The following is a 22,557-nucleotide window of genomic DNA, read 5'->3' as shown; positions in this document are numbered from 1 at the left end:
AGGCAGCCCTGTTTAGGGAAGCTTTTAATGTTTGATGTATTAGAGGATTTTTTATTTTTTTTGGAAGCCGCCCAGAGTGGCTGGGGAAGCCCAGCCAGATGGGCGGGGTACAAATTATTATTATTATTATTATTATTATTATTATTATTATTATTATTATTAGTTCTTCACTCAGCACATATATGGACCTCGCTCCCACAGGAGGCAGTGATGACCACCAACTTGAATGGCTTAGAAACAGCCAAACTCATGGAGGATAAGGCTATCAATGGCTACTAGCCATGATGGCTCTGCACTACCCCTACAGTCGGAGACCGTAATGCTTCTGAATACCAGTTGCTGGAAACTCCAGGAGAATGTTCTTGTGCTTGGGTCCTGCTTGCTGGTTTCCCATAGGCATCTGAGTGGCCACTGTGACAACAGGCTGTTAGACTAGATGGGCTATTGGCCTGATTTCCTATGTTCTTACGTATCCACCACCCCATCCTTCCCACCTTTGTTTCTCTGATAACAAAAATTTAGCTCTGTGGAGTGTTTGAATATATTATCACTTCCATCTTAGAACAATTTGTAAGGTATTTACAGTGGTACCTTGTTTCTCAAACGGCTTGGCTCCCGAACAAATTGGCTCCCGAATGCCACAAACCCGGAAGTAAGTGTTCCGGTTTGCGAACGTTTTTCAGAAGCCAAACGTCTGCGCCTTGGCTTTTTAATGGTTTCAGGAGTCAAATGGATTCCCAGAACGGATTAAGCGCCGAGGGCCTTCTGGTGGTTCCCTCATTGCGAGAAGTGAGGCTACAGGGAACCAGACAGAGGGCCTTCTCGGTAGTGGCGCCCGCCCTGTGGAACGCCCTCCCATCAGATGTCAAAGAGATAAAGAATTACCTGACATTCAGAAGACATCTTAAGGCAGCCCTGTTCAGGGAAGTTTTTAATATGTAATGCTGTACTGTTTTTAACACGGATTGGGAGCCGCCCAGAGTGGCTGGGGAAACTCAGCCAGATGGGCGGGGTATAAATAATAAATTATTATTATTATTATTATTATTATTATTATTATTATTATTATTATTATTATTATTAGTTCAAGAGCCAAGATACCACTGTATTCGCATTTTTTCACTCATGGGATTAGGCTGAGGGAACTGGCTAAAGTCACCATAAGAATTCAGGACGGAGTTCACGACCTCTGTTTCCGGCTCTAAACCAGCCCCTTGCCTTTTTGTCTCACTCTATACTTCTTTCTTTCTGTCATCGACTGTGTCATTGTTTAGTTGCTTAAAATATTTTAAAGGTCCTGTCCTTGTGCACCACCAGGCCCACATATCTGCTCCTCTGGAAGGAGGAGTGCCAGTGGGGATGAGAGGTTGATGGCAGGAAGCTTTTGTGCTAGAAAAAGACTGAGAGGACTCATGGGCAAAAGACTGTGCCCTGGATGTCTGCTTTAATACCTGCAAAATGTTGTTGATGTAAAGGCAGCGGGTAAAGCTTCAAATTTCTCTTGGCAGATAAACATCTCTTATCCACACTTCCATGATTCGAGGCATGAGGAAATGTCTACTCTCCATTTCAATATTTTTCCTCTTTTCTTCACATATGAGTGACAGATAAGTGTGTCAATGACAATGCTGGTGGCAGTTAGGGAACAGCCACCACTGTCACTTTCAATCAGACAGACAGCGGATTTAACAGACTGTAATGGAGATATACCAAGAGCACCCGACTGCCCATTTGTTTTGCTACGATGGCCTGTACTTTTGCAGTTTCCATAACTTTGAAATTCTGAAACCTCAAACATAATTTCAATCAGAGTCTTCCATGACACATGACATCCATGCTTGTGTTGTTGACAAGTAGATTACTTATAGGCTTTTTTTCTTTTTGCTTTAATCTCCTGAAAATTGCTGGATGTTAATCATTATGTTCCTACCATAAGTAATAACAAGGATACAATAAACCAGATCAACTCATTGTCTCTTGCCTGTTGCATCTACCTGTTTTACTGAAAAAGACCAAGGGGTTTTAGTGATTGCCAATAATTACTAGTAATGGTCAATTGCCCCTCAGCTTTGAAGTCTGATATTGCCTTTTGCTGGCCTGGATGGAGGACAGAAAGGATTGTGGGTAAAAACTAACCTTCTGCACAAAGGTAAAACCTACACTTGTTGCTTCATAGCCTATTTTTGCCTCTGGCCCTGCCCACCACTAGCATGTGACCTAGAAAGTTGCCCAGAAGGGAATGGGTCCATCAGCCTGAAAAATAGTTCCCCATCCATGGCTCAAATCATGTCTTGAATTTTCCAATGTCTACTTAATTGCATCTGATCTGACCCCTCACGTTGCGTAAACTTTACTTGAAAAAGAAAAGTATGGACCCATCAATAATTTAAGGTGAATGGTGGCCTTACTTGACTCCAGAAATGTAAAGGCGTACCAAGGAGTCTAGCAAGATATAATGGTATATGAGAGACCTATGAAAAAGGGGTATTAATTAGGGAAAGTTGTATTAGAACTTTTTTTGGCCAGTACATATTAAATAGGTGTGTGTGTGTGTAATATTAAGGCATAAGTACTATGATACCATCCCTTATGTGCTGTCTTTTTGAAAGAAAAAAAATTAATTCTGTGGTCGTCACAAGAGATGAAATAGAAGAACTTAATCCCATAGCAGGAGAACTGTAGCTTTATTGAAAATTAATGTGGAATCTTACTTGACATCAGAAATGCAAGTCAGATCACATATTAATTTTTTAAGATTTGCAAAATTACTGGCTGCAATTTGAAATATTTAAGTTGAAGCCTGATTGGGGGGCCCTTACTTTACCACTACTTTTAAAGAACGTTTTTCAAAAGGGTTTTAAACCTCTCTGCCCAACCCAGTGTCATGATGGGAAGGCAGATTGCTTTGTCTTTCCTGGACTCTGTACGCATTCTGAAATTTATTTGATTTAAATATAAATATTTGTATACTGCTTAATGTTTTAAAACTCTAAACCCTTGACATAAATTAATACAAAGTCCAGTAGTACCTTCCTGCCAACCTAGCAGTTCAAAAGCATGTCAAAGTGCAAGTAGATAAATAGGTACCACTCTGGTGGGAAGGTAAATGGCGTTTCCATGTGCTGCTCTGGTTCGTCAGAAGTGGCTTAGTCATGCTGGCCACATGACCCGGAAGCTGTACACCGGCTTCCTCGGCCAATAAAGTGAGATGAGCACCGCAACCCCAGAGTCGGCCACGACTGGATCTAACGGTCAGGGGTCCCTTTACCTTTAGTGGTACCTTGGAAGTCAAACGGAATCCTTTCCGGAAGTCTGTTCGACTTCCAAAATGTTCAGAAACCAAGGCATGGTTTCTTATTGGCTGCCAGAAGCTCCTGCAGCCAATCAGAAGCTGCGGAAGCCCTGTCGGACATTCGGCTTTCAAAGAATGTTTGCAAATCGGAACACTCACTTCAGGGTTTGCAGTGTTCGGGAGCCAAAACGTTGGATTCGCAAGATGTTCGGGATCCAAGGTACGACTGTATTCATTAAAAAACAGCACTAAAAAGAGACATTAGAAGTAGTAGACACAATAAAATTTTCAACATTATTCATAAAAACCAGCAGGGTTTTTTGTTTTTGTTTTTTTTGAAAAAGTACATAATAAAATTACATGGCTGGGTAACTTTGACTAAATGTTCTCAGTAGCTGTGCTGCCACCACCATTGGACTATTGAGCTGGGGGGAGGTTTTTGTGGGTCGCTGGGAGAGGATTGGCAGGTCAAAACACGCCCATGAGTCAACACTTTGTCACTCCTGTTGTCAAGGCGATTGTTGTACAGTGTCACATTCAACCAGGAAACACAAAACAAAAATGCCAGTTGCTGGATAGTTCACTTCTGAATCTTCTGTTCACTTTTGATCGAGACACAGTTGAGTTGAGCCTCAGGACAAAGTTTAGCAGACGGCAACACAGATACAAATCTTCTAAAATGAACAGTGAATGATTGCTTTCATTCATCAGCTAGTGTTTGTCATGCAGTGATAAGGGCTCTTTCAAAAGGTTTGTTTTACGAGATGAAGAATTTAATATGGCTGTCTGCTAATTTCAGCTGATCTTTTTTTAAAAATATTGTGCAATATTATATTGCTCAACAACTCCTGTTCCCTGAGTCAGTTTTCCTCAGTCCCCACATTGTGAGAGTTTTACAAGTTGGACCGATTTTTGAGGAGATCTATGCCAGTTTTGAGATTTCATGACATTATGTGTCAAATCTGTTTTATTATTAAAATGTATCCTTTTCAAAGTTTGCTGATTTATCATGGTCTTTAAGCAGTTTTAAATGGTGCTTTAACCCACCCACTTTGTTCTGCTAGCCTCTCCCCATACAGTTACTACCTCACTGTTCCCATTCTCTTGATCAGGTACTACCTGCCAGGGGCAACGTTCCTTGGCATCAAATACCAATGGTGGACAGGACAAGAGGCAAAAATTGGTGGATCAATAGATGTGACTCTTATTCTTGAACAGTAGGTTACATCCCAGCCGTGTAAAAGCCAGAGGTTCCTACACCCCTCATCTATCGCTCTTCATTCTGCATCCAAAAGAGTAAAAGGCATTATCCTGTTTCAAAGACACATTCCAGCTAGGCAAAAGAACTCAGATAGGGTGTGGAGCAGGGATGGTGAGAAGTGTTGTATGGGGCGACTCCCAAGGAACAAACAGAGAGGGCTGGAGCAGGGGCGTAGGAAGGGGAGGTGGGGAGCGGTCCACCCAGGTTCCATCATTGAGGGGGTGACAAAAAGGAACAATTACTGCCCTACTAGGGTGGTTCATAAAAAAACCTTTTTTTAAAAAAATGCCTGCTCCAAAGGTCTTATCTTACTACACTAGGGATTATATAGCTATATATGAAATTTCATGCACATCAGTTAATATCTTGACCCTCCTCCACGAAAAGAACTGTTTACTTGGCTGTTTTCATATGTCGGGAAGGCTGAAATTTCAATTCAGTGGAGCCAAAACACAACCCATCCTGCAGATTTAAATACCTGTCCACAGTCTCCTCCTTGTTATCAGAGCCCATAATCCACATTCCTTTGTAAGAAAATATGAAATAACGTAAAACTATTTTTGGAGGCAATAAATAAATAAAATAAAAATCAAAAAAATCAGGGGGGGGGGCGGAACAAGAAATTTTCTGCACCAGGTACCAACTGATCTTCCTACGCCTCTAGGCTGGAGGGCCCTAGGCCTGGATTTCCTCCTCTTACTCTACCTTATTTGACCATCTAAACCAGCGATGGGGAACCTGTTGCCCTCCAGCTGTTGTCCTGCTCTCATTCTCCACAGCTAGCATGGCCAATGGTCAGGGATGCTGTCAGTAGTAGTTCAACACTATCTAGAGGGTTACAGTTCTTCTTCCCTTCATCCAAACAATATTTACAAAGTAGATACAACAAAACTTTGCTATGAGAATTAAATGACCAATACAGAATGTTTTGGTGCTTAAAAAAAAATCACCTGGGTGCTTTACAAAAAAAAATTCATGTGTCGGTGGTGCGGCGGCAGTGGGAGGCTCTATTAGCTAAAGTGGTACCTCAGGTTAAGAACGGTTTCAGGTTAAGAACAGACCTCCAGAACGAATTAAGTTCTTAACCCGAGGTACCACTGTACTAAAAAAAATGCCAGGTATTTAATTGGAGGTAGCGGTGGGGCGACATTTGTAACAAAGTTTGCAATCCTAACCCCACTTACTTGGGAGTAAGACTGGTTGAATTCTGTAGGAGTTACTTCTGAGTTGAGATGGTTGTGACTGTGCTGTAAGCAGACCAATATTAGGTGAGTAGGGAGGATTGTAATAGTGAATGTCCCACCACTTCCAAACTCTTGCCAGTTCATGCTGGCCAATCCAGGAAGTTGGGGGCAGTTTTATTTTGCCTTTGTTCCAGCATGTTTTAATGCTGAAAAAGTTATTATGCAAGTGATGTGGACAAGTCTGGGATCTCTCAGAGAAAGAGACGGGGCCTTGAAGCCAGTGGATCACTTTGCCCCTCCCCCCTCCCCAATAATGCTTGCCTTTCACAGCCTACTGGTGATCAGCAGAGGTGGGTTTTCTCCATAGCCCAGCACTAAGATGGGGAAGAAAACATTCCACTTACTGTGGAAAAACACTCCTTTCACCTCTAGCATGGCTGCGTTACAAGAAGGTTATACAGCTCAGGAAAGAGAAAGGAGGGATCCTTGTTTTCTGAATCTTTAAGACCCTTTTGCAATGGTGTCATACAATAGTATCTTTTAAGAAGAAGTGACTGATTGCAGCAATGGGCTGGATCTGGCCTGTGGCTCTGAGAAGTGGCGCTGTGGGCAAGATCTGGCCTGAAGGCCACAGCTTCACCACCTCTCCCCTAGATAGATGTTGTTTCCCTAGGATTCCGGTTCATACCAGTATCCCAAGGCTTAAGCTTAAAGAGTGTGTGCATTAAGTGTTTGTTTTTGAGGTTCTGTGGAGGCTTTTTTGTTCCTTCAAACCAAAGCAAGTCCGGTAATTATCATGTGTTTTTGTTTTAGTCTAGATACTGAGAAGAGACGGGTGAGGCTAAGGAAGTGTGATTGGCAGTGGGGAAACCACAGTAAAAATAAACACTGTTTACTTTTTCAATATGCTGGGTCCCCCCCCCCCTTTTGCAGAGTCATTCTGAAGGAAACTGTCGGGCATGAGGGAAATGCAATTGTGCTTTCAGTGCCTTCTGCAATGCTCTTGCTTCCTACACAATGCACATGATGGCTAATGATTTGTACGTTCAATATGATATTCAGAACTTGCTTATGAACTTTGAACAGCATTGATTTGCTCTTGGGTGATGTGCATCTTTGTGTTGAGGTTGCATTGCAAGCATTGCAAGGGGATCATCACACTGCTCTGGTTGCCTGAAGCATGACTGACAACCCTGTTGTTTTCCGCACTGGCAACAAGGTCAGTGGGCTACGTGACCAAATTAAATATACCGTGTGGGAATTTGCAGCACACCCACATGGCTGTGAGCAGAAGTGGGTTACACCCAGATTGTGCAGACTAAAATTCAAACTTTGCCTTCAAGAACTGGTAGCTGTCTCTTCTTCGTCTCCTGTCACTGAAAATGAAAAACTGCAAATATACTCTTTCTGTGTTTCGTTTTCTTCAGTACACAATGTAACCAAATGGATAATGGACAGAAAGCACCATCTCTTTGCTATTATAAGTCTAATAGTGATTGCTTATTCTTTATATATTTTGCTCATCTGTTCCATTCCATCTGGCTGCTGTAGAAGGAAAGCTGGGAAGCAGGACTCATTCTACCAGCACTGCTAAAAGTCCAGCTCCTTTGGGGTCCCTTCTCTCTCTGAATTGTTACCTGGCAGCAGCCATTCCATCAGGCTGCGAGGAGAGAAGAGAAAGTAGGAGGTCCACTCTCTTGGGAGACCAAGCTTAGTTTGACTCCTCCTCCCCCTGAACTGTTTCTGTTCCAGCTGGTCAGTATATGTTATTATGAAACTTTAAAAGAATGAGTACCTGAATTCGCTTGTTTTCCTCTTCCCTCATCTCCCCCCTCCTTTTGTGCCATGCTTCTTAGATTGTAAGCCTGTAGGAAATGATTGTTATAATTTTATTAATCTTACGTAAACTGCTCTGAGAGCCTTTTTGGCTAAAGAGAGGGATTAAGAAATGCTTTAGATAAATAAATAATATCATTCATGAATATTGTTAATCTGAACATTCACTTATTGATTGAATTCTAAATATGCTTTTGGCAGGATTCTGAGTGGCTTTTACTGGTACATTTTCTATAAAGTCAGTCCCTTAGTACAGAAACCATGAAGATATAGAAATCGTTCCAGGTTGTACCTCCATTCTAAAACAAAGAACAATAGTTACCAAGCACCAAAATCCCAAGGGAGCAGAAAAGACTTTTTAGGTATGTGACCATGGCTGCGCGGATGTTATTGGCCCAGAGAAGGAAAGAAGATAAAGTCCCTACCAGAGAAGAATGGCAGATGAAGTTGATGGACTATGCTGAAATGGCTAAAATGGCTAGAAGAATCAGAAATCAGGAAGACCAAAATTTTAATAAAGAATGGGGAAAATTGTAAAGACCGTTGTAAACAGTTAAAATCATTAGTAGGATTGGAATATCACTTGTAGTTTAATGGTGAATTTTTGGATATAATTGAGATGTAAAAGATCATCATAAAAGATGCAGGAGGAAATGATTAATAATAGGACCCACAAAGGGGAGGATAGAAGTCCAGGCGATTCCTTGGAATCTTCTTTTTATGATCTATGTCTGAGATATGACTGTAAAATTATAATCTGAAAAACCAAATAAATAAATTTACGACAACAAAAAAGAATAATAGTTACCAGTATTAGTGATCCACTATCCACTGGAGAAGAAGAAAACTTTCCCTCTGGACTTTCCAAGGGGCCTTGGGGAAATGAATACATTATGCCTACCTGAGAGCACAACAGATGGCTGGGTCCTTGTAGTCCCAGAGTTCAACCTGGACTGGGGAGCTGAAGCCTCTTTCAACCCATTTAGACAACCTAAGGCAGGGCAGCAATAACAGGCAACAAGAACCTGGACTTGGCATTTGTGTGCAAGTGTATGCACAAGCTTACCTTTCCTCTCATAATATACCAGCACTGGGATGAGGTTCTGAGTGAAGACTCCAAGGCTCTGATCACTTGGGAGGTGGAGGGACTGAGAAATGCAATAACCATATTGAAGACCAAATGAACAATTGCTTGAACAATTTAAAAAAACAAATAGCAGGTATCAGATTTGGGAACTTGGAGCGGATCAGGAGGGCTTCAACCGTTTGTCCCTGTTGCTGTCTTGATCTGAGTCAAAGCCCCCAACCTGCTATTTGTATAGGAAGGAAGCTCCCATTTGCACCAATGGAAACTTTTCTTGCCATGCAAGTTGCAGATTTGGGGTACACACCTGCATTGGGACTGCAGTGAGGGACAAAGGGTTAAAGCACCCTCCCTGACCTTCCAGTTCAGATCCCACACTTGCTATTTCCTTTTTAAATGTCATTCAAGTAATTGCTAATTGGGTAAATGAGGTCTTGTGCAGCCTGGCTCTGAGTCAAAACGTTCTCTTCCTCTTGACTACCCTAACATCTGATCAGCTCATTTCCACTGTGAGATTCATTTTCTGATTCATAAATAATTACAAGTGGATACATATTTGCCCATTTTATAGCTCATAATAACAGACCACAAAGCACACCCACAAACTCCTTAGTTCCTTGCACGGGTCTCTTGATGCATAACATTGTAAACTACGTGCATTAGCACACAGACCTATAAATGAACTTTTAGAAGCCCTTGATACCACCAAACTGATACAGGGATCATAAAGCTATGTTCCCTACAACTGTTTTAAGGCATAGATGTTGGCAGATTCTGCCCCCAGCCCCAAATCATAGTGCAGCAGCTTGCAGATCATGCTGGAGACCTGATTCCACAAACAGATCTCTCTCTTTGGTTCAGGCTGATTATGGATTTTAAAGCACTTTGGAAATTAAAATGCTATCAAGGTGTCAGGTTATAGCAATTTACTGCCGTCAGGGACTGCTCAAATCAACTGAAGTCAAACCAGAGAATCCTATTTATTACATTGGTTTCCTCAGGGGAATGATTCAGTGACTCTATTTTTTGTTCCTGTGTCCATTTCAGAGCACCCTCTACACTGCATTTGCACCTGAGGGTGACCTTCAGTTGTGCACTTTGCCAGTGCATGGAAATGTCAGAAGCACAAATCAAATTCCACGATCTTCCCTGAAGCGGGATTTCAAGACTCAATTCAATTCACTGCTACACTGAATGTTCACTTGCAGCCCACTCCTATGCCCATTTAGTTAGAAGTTAAGTCTCATTGGGTATAGGTAAGCACGGATAAGGCTGCTGTCTTCTATGAATGCAGCCATTTAGATACAAGAGATGTAACAGTGAAGTGATGGGGAATCGTATCACAGAACTCCCTTGTTTTGTAACGTTAACTAATGCCAGTGTAGTGTTATCTAGGGCTGCAATCATAAACACACTTACTAGAGGTGCATTGAAGCTAGAGGAACTTATTTTTTTAGTTTCAGGTAGGTAGCTGTGTTGGTCTGACGCAGTATATATATAGATAGATAGACAGATGATAGATAGATAGTTCAGTAGCACCTTAAAAAGTAAAGGGTAAAGGGACCCCTGACTGTTAGGTCCAGACGCGGATGACTCTGGGGTTGCGGTGCTCATCTCGCTTTACTGGTCGAGGGAGCCAGCGTACAGCTTCTGGGTCATGTGGCCAGCATGACTAAGCCGCTTCTGGTGAACCAGAGCAGCGCATGGAAACACCGTTTACCTTCCCGCTGGAGCGGTACCTATTTATCTACTTGCACTTTGACGTGCTTTTGAACTGCTAGGTTGGCAGGAGCAGGGTCCGAGCAATGGGAGCTCACCCTGTTGCGGGGAATTGAACCACTGACTTTCTCATTGGCAAGCCCTAGGCTCAATGGTTTAGACCACAGCGCCACCCGACCAACTAAGTTTGTTCTTGGTATGAGCTTTTGTGAATCTGAAGAAGTGTGCATGCACACGAAAGCTCATACCAAGAACAAACTTAGTTGGTCTCTAAGGTGCTACTGGACAATTTATTATTATTATTATTATTATTATTATTATTATTATTTCTTATATATATTATTTTTTAGTGTTAGATGCCTTCTGTCTTCTCCAGCTGCTTTACCAAAACCAACATCTGACGTATGAATCTTAGGCTGGTATAGTTTATATTAGCCTTTGGCCTGCCAAACTGGATATGCTGAATCAGAAGTTAAATTTTAATTGGATAGTAGGGAAGGGCACTCGGGCTATCTGTTGGGTTGTACTTGAAAAATCTCTCTGTTGCTTTTCTATATCTTGCGTTACCCTGGCCTTTTGTGCTTTCAAAGATATCAGAAGGCTCACAGGGAAAGCCAGCATCAGGAGAGAACCCCGCCGCTGTTGCTGCTGTGGTATCTTTCCCTGCATCAGCCTCTCCCCCTCTGTACAACTTCCCATGTGGCTTCGCTTAAATATTTCCCATGAAATTGCATATGTTCCACAGAAACAAATTGACACAAAATGGGGACTGGGGGTGGGTTACGCAGTTATTGATTACTTGATGAATATTCAGCAATGTGTGCATTCAGCTGGAAATAATGTTGTCATTTATGAGGTGTGAAAAGATGATAACGGATACAGCAAATGAGAATGTGGTTGTCTTGGCCAACACTATATGAAGCGTAAAAGTCTTTGTTCCAATTTACTATTCATTTATTCTGAGTTAATAATAATAGTAATAATAATAATAATGCATTTTGGATTTTATGACTCTTCCCTTTTGCCCATTCTCCACCTCACAGTCAAACCAGGAAAGTTCTGGTTACTGTTAATCAAAGTTTATTTCTATGTGAGTAGACACCTTCCTACTGAATTCCACTTGCCAGCAAGAGGCTGATGATTTTCCTTCTTGTTATGTGAGGCTTTTGGCCTAACCACTGAGTATCATTATATCAAGCAAGCGCAAATCTAGCCTAGTAGAGTTATCAGTGGTACCAGACAGGCGAGCAATGGAGAGAAGGGTGATGGCATATTTAGAGTACAGAGGCTAAATTCTGGAATTTTGTCTGACCCAATTGGCTCAGATCAAATGAAACACGGGGTCTCTTTAAACCCTAATCTTCATTTATTTTATTCATTCATTCATTTAAAGTATATCTTGCCCACTCTTCATTGCTCAAGTAGTCCCAGAATGAGTTATATTAAAATTCAAAAACATTACACATTAATGGCAGGAAAGTGACCAGTGAAATAAAGCAACAATGCAGCAAAAGCCTGGCCAAAAAGGACACCTTCTGTGGGCACCAAAAGCTTTTAAGACTCAGTAGCAGCTGCACCTGGGAAGGGAGGGAATTCTATAATCAAGATGCCATTACAGAGAAACTCCTCTCTTGCATTGCCATGCATCAGTTATGAGGCTCTCCCCCATGGTTCTTAATACACAAGCAGGTCTTTATAAGAGAAGATGCTTTGCTGGGTATCTAGGTCTCAGGCAATATTTTGGAAGATTAAACAAATTGAGTTTGGGTTGGAGTGAATGACCCTAGGCCTATTCATGGACCCCAGGGCTGACAAGTGATGGCAGTCATTGTTAGATTAACTATCTTCAATGTTCTCAAGCAGATGTGTTGGGAAAGTAACAATCTGACTGAGCATTTTCATTCTTTCTACAGGTGATGGAATGACTCAGCACAATTCCATTTATTTCAGAGGATGATCAAGGAAACAAAGAAACAGGAGTTGGTGGAGATGCTCTTCATGGAGAAAAGGACAAGGTGGAGGTTTTGCCTGTATGCTTTTGTTATTATCCTATTAAGGTAGGATGAAAAATACTTAAGGCTGGAGTCAAGTTTTATGACAGGATACCATATAAAATACTGTGTGTGTTTATATGCTGGCTAAGAACCCACTTACAGTTATAGGACAGGTTGTGAGGGAGAAGATTAGGAAGCAAAAGAAAGGTTTGCAGTGGGTTCTTTAAATGCCTGTTCTGGACACATGAAATTGTTTCATCCTGAGCTTGATTGACAGAAGCTCTCCAAGGTCTGTTGCAGAAGACCCACCATGCTCCAAAGCCAACAATCCCAGTCCTTTATCTGCAGATCTCACATTTTGGGGTGGTGCATAGAAACTCTCATTCACCATCTATCTTAACCAAATGGGAGCATTCATTAATGATATGATTGATCCAGAGCTATGTTCTCTAAAATATGTTCTGGGGACAGTAGCTATGGTATGGAACAATCCTATGAAATAAAAGTGGCCCAAAGAGTTTTGCCATTGTATCCAGATAACTTTGACCTTCTCGGTTTTACAATAAAATATGTACAATGTTTTGGCAAAAGGCTCTTAATTGGCTGTTCAATTCATGCTCTACCTTTGAGAAATTTAGTGTGTTCTTAGAATAATGTCGAAGGTATAGTGGTAGAGACCATAGAGTGTTGAGACTCCTCAGTAGTGTTTCAAACTTTTGCTCAAAAGAAGGCAGCAGGTCCTGTAATGAAATTGATCTTTCTTGGTATTGAGCTGGACTCTAGATGCAGGGGTGGGGTGGGGGCGTATTTCTAGGTTGCTTCAGGAGAAGCTTTATAATTTAAGGCAAAAGATCAAGAAGGTGAGTAGCTGGGTGCAAGATGCATTAAAGGATTTTCACATCTTTACTGAGTATCTTAATTTTGTTTACTGGGTTGTTCTGGCAAGAGCTTTTTGTGGTCACTCTTGCACCTCTATGGTAGAACTTACATCAGGGTGTCTGAAGCCATAGGAGACATGGCAGTTTGGGAGACTGCCTGGTCAGTTACAGAGTCTCCTTTTAAAGGGGTCTGCTATTATCATAGCCTCAGTTGTACTCTGATAGTAAAAGGGGTTTAGAGTATGTTTAGTTTGAAGCAAATCAAGTGCAAAGCAGCGACCCCCAGGCTGGCCAAAGCTCAGTTTAACTTGAATTCTTACATTTCTTGCAATTTCCCCTATTTTGGTAGCTATAGTCTTTTGGATCAAGCAGTTCTATAATAACACTGTGCTCTTTTGGTGTGACGGTAAACCTGAAGTGCACATTATTAACTCCCAGTCATCCAATTCTGTACTGGTTTAACTTGTTAAGAATTTACTGTTCTGTTTACAACCAAGCATGTTGTGTTCCTGAGGCAGATAATGAGATTGTGGATGTCCTGCCTCTATTTCAGATCATAGAGTGCTCGTTTTTGGCACCAGAAGCACACTAAGCCTCAGGACCTTTAGAGCTTTGGAGATAAGGAGTTGATAAGGCTATTGTTGTTCTCAGGCACTTTTCACCAGTTGATAGGGGTGTTGAGAGGATGATGGTTAGGCAGCATGGAGTGGTCATAGAGCAGCTAGGATTGTTTTCTGTAAATTTCAGAAATTCTTAGGCAGCAACTATCAAATGAGGGTTGTGATATTTATGTATAAAATATGGCTGAGGGATTTGTGGAAAGTGTGTGTGTGTTAGTGGTTAAAGTTAGCAAAGTCACCCCCATGGGAAAATGAACTAACAATGGAACAATTAAGAGAGTCTATTAAAGGGCAAGTCATCTTCAGTTTGCACCAATTAGGATATAATATAATAGGCTGAACCTGCAAACAGGAAGTGTATAATTGAAGGTACAAGAGCCCATAAACGCCAATAGCACTTTGCCTATCCTCACCAGACAGGTTGCTGCTGAAATTGTGTTTTATTATTATTTAAAATAGACACATCAGGTCTGAAAAACAAGAGAGGAGGAACACACAGATTTTCCAGTGTATAGTTTTAGGTTTCTGTAAAAAGAAATACAATTTATCTTCTCTCTCCCATTTGACTTGAGTGAGCGTTTGCTTTGTTAAACATTGTTCCGTTTGCTTAATCTGCTTTGTAACCAATGCAGTCTCATAGTATGTACATTCCTAGCCTTTTAATATAATCATTGCTTTTCATGCTTATCCTGTACTTTGCTCCCCCGCATATTTACTCTAGAGTTTTGGTTCCTTTGTATGCAAGGAACTGCTAGTCATATTACATTCTTCCGGTGTTGCCTCTTTTATGTTGTAATCTTGCAATTACAAGATCTATAGTCTTTATATTCTGTCACTAGTAAATGGGCAGGCTGATCCCTTTTGTGCTGGGTGGTTGCTGAGACCAGCATCATGTAGTCATGGTTCCTATGCTCAGCCAGCAGCACAGAAGCAATACCATGACCATAGCAGAAGTGACTTGACTGGTGGGGTGGAGATGTGGGAGGAATGAGGCAACAGGGGCCTTGGTGTGGTGCAGGCATGTTAGTGGAGTCAATGTGGTGCTCCTGCCAGTGCACACACACTACGCCAGCCTCCTTGCCACCTACCCTTCCCCCTTCTTTGTCTCAACCACTACTGAACAATAGTAGTAACTTAACTGTCACACCCAATCATGAGCTTCCTTTGTGATAACAGCAACATGCTCTCCATGGCAATGTATTGTGCAGGGATGGACAAACAATTCTGTGAGATCAGCCAACATGGTACACACAACATGGCTCACACAAATATATAGCACAAAACTGGATACCCAGGACCCTCTTCAGTGTAGACAGTGGCGGAGCTTCATGCTCCGGCACCGGGGGGCGGATAGTAGGTGGGGAGGGCTGGCACGCGTCCCGGGGGCGTGACGTGCTATCCGCAGGGTCGTGACGTGCATCCCGGGGGTGTGGCATGCCACCTGCAGAGGTGTGGTGCCCAGTGCGGGTGGGCAGGAGCAGCCATGATGGCACGCCACCGGGATTGTGCTGCCGGGGGTGGTGCGCTCCCCCCCGCACTCCTCTTCCTCCGCCAGTGAGTGTAGACCATCACAATGGGCAAGAAGGTATACACTGACAGCTTAAGCATGAGCTATGTGACTTTGCAAGTGGGTCCTTGTGGGATAGTTTTATAATAGTATATAGTGGTGTTATTTTTAGTATGTATTCCATACTTATTTTTGGTTTTGTGTACACCACTCTGATATTTGTAATACTGGAGATTTTGAAAGGTTTATAAATCTGTTTAAATGATGATGATGATAAGTTAATCATTGCCATTCACCACTTTGATGATGATGTTTCAACTCATTGTTTGTGTGCTGATAGCAAAATGATGCTTCAGTCAAGACCTCTTTCCATAGTCAGATTTTGTTTTTCTCAATGACAGCTTGTCTGAAGGGCACTGGGATTATGTACCCTTCTTTTCCTCAACACATTTATATGTCATAATTAAATTGCATTGAATTTTACCTCACCCTTTTCTCATTCATGTAACTGCAAAGTGAAATTGAATATATAATAGTAAAGTGTCTTCTAAGAACAAAATATGCATGGTTGTCTTTCAGACCTTTCTGCTGTACATTCTTCCATCAGCCCCAGTCAAGAAGGCCAGGGATGATGGGAGTTGTAGTTCAGCCCCGTAAAAGAAGAGCCTTTGTCCACAAGATACAGATACAAGAAACCGACAGGATGAGATACCATGAGGTGAGACTTAGCTGAGAACTATAATGTGCCTGGAATAAATTCAGTTGTAATAATAACAAAATTGGTAGGCCATCAGCAAAAATCAGCAGCTCCTTAAAATGCATTTAATTTCATTTTTATTCACCTAAATACTTCAAAAAGGCTACTTTCTTGTTTCTAATCCCCAAAGGATTAAACATTCAAAGGTTTTTGTAGAACACATAGCAAAATATTTTATTTCAGCACACCAGGTTGACAGCTACCACAGTCGTCATACTTTAGCTGTGGTTGTAAGGGATTGCATTTGGAAAGCCAGTTAATAACAGGTAAGCTCTATCCAGCCGCGTTAGTGCTGAGGAAGCTGTCAGATGTTTGCCATGGTTTCCCCCCTTCCCCTCACATTCTCTTTTATCCTTCTTTTACATGCCCACACTCCTTTTCTCCATCTTTCCCTCCCTCCCTCCCTCCCTCCCTCCCTCCCTCCCTCCCTCCCTCCCTCCCTCCCTTCCTTCCTTCCTTCCTTCCGAAGTGTAGGTGGGTTCAGGCATGATCCAAGACCGAGATTCAGCTCAAAACTGATTTATTGGAACATCAGGAACAATAAGAATAAGAATGAAAAACAGGGGCATTTGGCCACTATATACACCTTAAGCTGGCCCAGGCAAAACATACACCCCCCCACCTGTGATAGGTTGCTTTAATACTGCAATTAGCAAATCACAACACTGGCTCTATCTCAGCAGGGATTGGCAACCTGCCAGCTACTAACAATGTCACTGGAGGATTTTAGAATCCTCTCTGTCTTTTGTTATGCAGATGAAGCTCCTGAGCTCAGGCTGCATGCATAAAGCCTAGCTTTGGCCTATAATGCCTGCATATATAACACCTTCCTTCCTTGTGCCGCTATCACCTTTCTCTCTACGCTATTGGTCTTCTTCTGCTTCTTACACCCTGAATTTCTCAACCAAACACCTTCTCTATTGCTACTCTCTACTACTGGAATTCTCTCTCTCAATGGAGTGAGCCAGTATGATTTGGAAACTCTTTCCCAGGGTTACCTGTTGTAGTAGACACTACTGAGCATGCTCAGAACTATCTATTTCTGCTAGGGTGGCGGCGGCACCTAGAGTTCCCATGGTTCTGGGTAGGGAAAGCTGGCAACATGGGATGAGCCATATCTAGCTATTATTGAACTCCTAGGTTAGAGGTGGGAAACTGTATCTGATTGATGGACTCCGCCACCCTGTAGGCTAAGTTTGATGTCAGGTGGGCTTTTATTTTGAAACTGTGGACAAAGTTACAAGCCGCAAAGCACAAACAGTAAGCTGATTGTCAAGTCTTGTGGAGCCCCTTGCAAAGTGCCCCACAAGATTCAACAATCCACTGATAACTGGATCTTGTGGATTACTTTGCAAGGAGTCACCTAGGTAGACATGGCTCATTACAAGGCTCCAATGTTTCTTACCCAGACAGCTTTGGGAAGGTTAGAAATTCATGCAATTGATTGCTTTTTGGAACTGTTGGGGAGGGGGATTAATTTCTGAATGTTTCTAAGTTTTGATTTCATCACAAGCTGTGAAGCATACATTGGATGCACTTTTGCTGAACGGATATTGCTCATTGAAACATTTGAAAGCAGCAATAATATTCAAAGCTTTCTACTTTTTTTTCTTCCAGCTTCATATTTGGTACTGCTGAAAATGTTGCTATTGACTTCTGAGGAAGACTAAATGATATGAATATTGAACAACTGGCATTCCTAAAGGTGATGCTTGGAGACATTTCAACTACATTCCCCTGCGCTCACCATTCCTGTCAGTTGAGAAATGTGGTACCAGGCCAGACAACCGCGGGGATGGAATGGAGTAGGTATTGACAGCAAACAATGCAGAGCGGAAGCAAGGGAACATTTGAAATTATTTGATCCACTACTTTTGATTGTATTACTAGCAGGCACCACTTGATAAACTATAAAAATGCATTATTAGGAGAATGAAAAACTGGCAACTAGTAAGTTGGGTTGGAGGCAGTGACTCTCTTAAACACAAGGGAATCTCTATGTTTAAACATGCAAGGAGGTACACAAGCCACTTTAAAATGCCACAAAGCAAAAACTCCTGCATCTCAAATGTCACAATGGATTGAAATGACCACAAACCAGGCTTCCTCCTGGATTGAATCTTCACCTGGGGAACTGTCATCTGATCAATCCGCACTGAGCTTCGTTCAGTGACAATTTCGATATGAACTGTATGAGAAACAGATCTTGAAAGAGAAAAACTCAATAGAATCGTAGAATTGTGGTTTTGCAGCTGTATCCTTGCAACTAGTACATTACTATGCTTGAAGGATATCTCAATATGCAGTAGATAAGCAGTTAAGAATGGCTATGCTTAACCATTAAGTTAGTTGGTGAATAAGGAAGTTGGGAGGGCCATGAAGAAAAATGGGCTCATCTCCCCTGCCTTGTCTTCACTCTCCATCCCTGAACATCTTCATAAGTGAGCTTCTTTCAGAAGAACCCTGAGGGGACTTTCTGGACTTTGGGGTTCATACATTAAGTGGTTGGGACTGGTGTGTGTGCCTGCGTGGATGCTAGGTATTAATGTCACCTGCTTTGGGACTATTTTTGGATGTGAAATCAGGATATTTTAACTAGACCTATTTCTAAGCTTTATGCTCACTTAAATTTTGATGCATGTTAAACGAACTGCTAATTGCTGGTTTTCTTCAGTGCTATATTGTAGTGTTGTGCTTTTTATTACGTGTTATTAATGTACTTAGATTATGTATTTGGTTTTTTATGGGAACCACCATGAGCACAGATGTATTTGAGGAAAAATGTGGTCTAGAAAGAAATTGACTATGACTGTTATTATAAATTCTCCACTGATGATTAGGTGTGGTTTGTCCAGTTACGTTTTAAAAGTTGCCTCAAGAAAAAGCATACATACCATGGATGGAAGTAACCATCTTTCTGTTGAGATCTGCATTTCAGGACATGTCCACTCCATATGCCTCAAAGAGGCATTCTCAGCATTACATTACCAATAGAAATGGGGTAATCTGCCAACTTTGGTTTGTTTCAGCTTTTTGTTTTTTTAAAATGCAACCTCCACAACAAAGCAAGCCACCTAAAAAGTATCATTTTAAAAATATAATAAAACAGGGAATTGCTGGACACCAAGGGGGTGTCTAATGTGCCATGGTGCCCACAAATGCCATTTGGGGGACCCCAGGTTTATGGGATGGTGACCCCAAGTTACAAGGTGCATTTTGGAGGAATCTCAGCAGGTATGTATAATATACCCTGTTTTACCAAGAATAAGATATTGTTTGAAAGTCTGACCTGTTCATTGTACCTGTTTAACCAGATAAAATGGACCGCTATCCAGTGAATTTCATCTTTATGAATTTTTTTTTTATGATGTAGTATAAGTTTTGAAAGCTTGTGCTGTTTGACTGGTAGAATTTTGTGCAATAAAATGACCTTTGTGAGAGGGTTGCTAATCATGTGATGGAGAGTAGTGGCAATGTGGCCTACAGAGCCAGAGCCGTAGCTAGATGATCTTGTGCCCCTGGCAGAACCTCCCAGATTGTGCCCCCTGGCCATGGACAAATTAGCTCTTCCTTCCGCCTCTCCTCCAACCCGCCTCCTCCACCCATTCAATTCACCCTCTATTTGAAAACATTTCTTATGAGTCAATAATCAATATTTATATTTATGGACATATTTTAAGCCAATTTTGTGCCCCCCAAATCACCTGTGCCCCTGGCGGGGGCCCACCTCACCACCCCCTAGCTATGGCCCTGTACAGAGCTAATGAATTGGTGATACAATACTGTATAAAGATACTCGTTACCAAAGGGCTAGATGCATATTCAGCAGCATAAGTGTATGTGCACCCAAGATGCATTTGTGCATGAGGGTCTAGCCACACACTGTGAATTTGACATGCAATATTGGCTCTGTAGTGAAGTGGTAGCTGATTGCTGTAATGGGCAGCCAGGATGATTTTAAACACATGCTACTATAGCAAGTTGATCATGTCAGTTTACCTCGGTCAAGGGAAAACTTCCAGACAAAACATATACTGAGCAACCCTCCTGATTTGTTTTTACCAAATTTTGTATGGTGATTCACATGCCACCATCAAGTGCTTTTTATCCATCACTTCCTACTTCAGTTTCTCATCAGTTTTCTTTTCAGTTCCATCTTATGGATGGTAAGTAGAACGGTTGTCAAGGAACACTATTTTGCTGCCATGGTTTATATTAACTGTAATGGTTATATGGGGTTGCTCGTGCGTAAGTTGCCGCCACTCCTGGCTAGGTAGCCTGGTTAAACCTTTTCTGGCTGGACAGCCCTTCACTTCGTGGCTGTTCAGTCGCTAGCAGAATCCGTCAGTGGGCGTTTCCAGCAAAGAAGTTCTTTGACGCCAAGTCTACGCCTACTTTCCCTGCGCGGAAGTCTTCTGCGCAGGGTGGGTGTGGGTAGCGGAGGACCCATGCTCTCCCCGCTGGTCTCTGGCGAAGAGTCCTGGAGCCCCATCGCCGATTCCCCCATCTGCCCCCCTTTCTCCCTGGTGTTACGCTGATTTCCTTCCCCAGCCGATGAGCTCCCTCTCTCCCTGCTGGGCCCTTCTCCGGCATCACTTGGGAGCCTTGCCTCCACCTCTGGCTCCGATGTCAGTTCCCTGACATTAACATACACACTTTCTCTGTTGTATGTGGCTGTGTGGTTATATGAAGGTGCACTCCAAATGTGGGAAGATCGGTGAAAAAGTATGACAATCTAGAAGCGGGCACTGTCAAAACAAGAACTGGAAGTTAATCTGAATGGCTGCCCCAATGTGGAATCTATTAGGAAGGCTGTTGCTCTGGAAGTCAATTCATTTAAAGTATGTCCCAGTCCATTTCATAGAACTGTTGTGGTATGAATAAGGAACAACAGTACATTAACGAAACTGGAACTTGAACTGTATTCAAGTTGTAGAATGTTAAATGACTTTACCAGAATATCTGGAATATGCATGACATTATGAACTTTATGCTTGTCTTAGCTGTTTGAGTAATAGAAAATGTACAACATTTAAAGCTAAAACTCTGGGTTAGTATCCTGTTCCCGAGGTTCTGTTTTGTTGTGGGTATTTTTAATTATTTTATATTTCCCTTAATTGTGAATTTTCAAGGATGATATATTTACGTGCCAGTCATTGTTCAGGAAGAGCGTGTACTCATTTTTTGATGTTTGTTTTTCCTGTTCTTAAATTTTTGGGAATGCTTGCCAAGACAACTTTTCTAAACAGGACAGAATAGAATTGGCCGTTCCCCCATGTACACGACTTTTTAGAATGCTGTGTACTTAATAGAATAAACTGTTCCAATGTGGCAAAAATCAGTCAAAGCTTCTGGGAGCTTGAGTTTGCAATGAGTCGCTTGCAGTGCTGATGTGGAAGGATAGAAGCACATTCACAGAACTCTCCTTCTTTCTCCAGTGCCGGGGTCAGAAAATAAACATTGCCATGACTCTTCATATCATGTGCAGTTCTTTGCATCGCAAAGGGCTAATTTCAGGTCCTCGTTGGAAAAAGGAGCTGGTTTTGAAAACATGTGGAAAAATGTAACATCCCCTTTTCCAAAATAGCTTAACTCCCTTTAACTCACTGCAGACAGAGTGGAAGCTCTCTAGACTTTATGTGCATCTCAAAATCTGAGCATAGTTTTAGTGCTTGTGGAAGAGGATGACTTTTATCTGGATAGAGAATTTGAGTGTGTGCACCTGCAGAAAGTGTCTCTGCTGAGAGACAGATTGACACAGCTAAAAAAAAAAAAAGACAAGGTATTTCCTCTCTCTTCCACCTTGCTGAAAGGGCAGCGTATCTCTTAATGTCTCCTCTTCAAGAAGCAATGGAAAGTTCAGGATGAGTTTCCTCTGCAGGTACCCACTTTGGAAGAATGGCAGATGAAGGTGATAGACTATATGGGACTGGCAGAAATGACTGGCAGAATCCGAGACCAGGGAAGAGAGATGGCGGAAGAAGATTGGAAGAAGTTTAAGGACTATCTTGGGAAATATTGCAAAATTAATGGATGTTAGAATGGTGTTGGTTTAGAAATTAAGTGGTTCTCAGCTGTAATGATTAAGTAAATTGGAGGGGGGAAAAGAAAAGAAAGGTTGAAAATTAAATGAAAATCAATGGTGAGGATTTGCTGAATTAATAATTAGAACTGGAATACAAAAAGGGGAGGTATGAGGAGGTCTAGGAAGTAAGTTATAAGAAAATAAGGGAATGAAATTTTACTTGTTTTTTAAATTGTTTTTAGTTTTGTACTTTTCTATATCTGTTATTTTTTCTGTTTGTGTTTTGTTTTTATTATTGTTTTTTGTATAATCTTTGAAATGTTAATAAATATCTTTAAAAAAAAAGAGAGTTTCCTCTGCAGGAAAGAGGACCACAGATTGCCAGTGTTCCTGTAATAAG

The 22,557-nt window shown here is 41.7% G+C and overlaps 1 protein-coding gene across 9 annotated transcripts in view; it reads left to right on the top strand.

Annotated features, from left to right (window-relative positions):
* Positions 1–18,936, top strand: part of LOC309366541 (uncharacterized protein) — a 94,335-nt gene extending 75,399 nt beyond the window's left edge. For 5 of the 9 annotated variants that reach the window (XR_014166729.1, XR_014166730.1, XR_014166732.1 and 2 more), the window contains 2 exons: positions 12,290–12,433; positions 15,955–16,025. Coding sequence is in view for 5 of the 9 variants with exons in the window: in XM_081905252.1 (XP_081761378.1) it covers positions 12,290–12,333 (44 nt within the window). In the remaining 4 variants the exon portion in view is untranslated. Of the gene's footprint in view, positions 1–12,289; positions 12,434–15,954; positions 16,026–17,749 lie in introns of those variants that run through there. The other 4 variants (XR_014166731.1, XM_081905254.1, XM_081905253.1 and 1 more) reach the window with 3 other exon arrangements.
* The last annotated feature ends 3,621 nt before the right edge of the window (positions 18,937–22,557 follow it).

Source organism: Podarcis melisellensis (assembly GCF_964234715.1).
Source record: "Podarcis melisellensis genome assembly, chromosome: 3".
Classification (NCBI taxonomy): Eukaryota; Metazoa; Chordata; class Lepidosauria; order Squamata; family Lacertidae; genus Podarcis; species Podarcis melisellensis.
The sequence above is the reverse complement of the archived record's forward strand: the minus strand, read 5'-3'. Positions and strand labels throughout refer to the sequence as shown.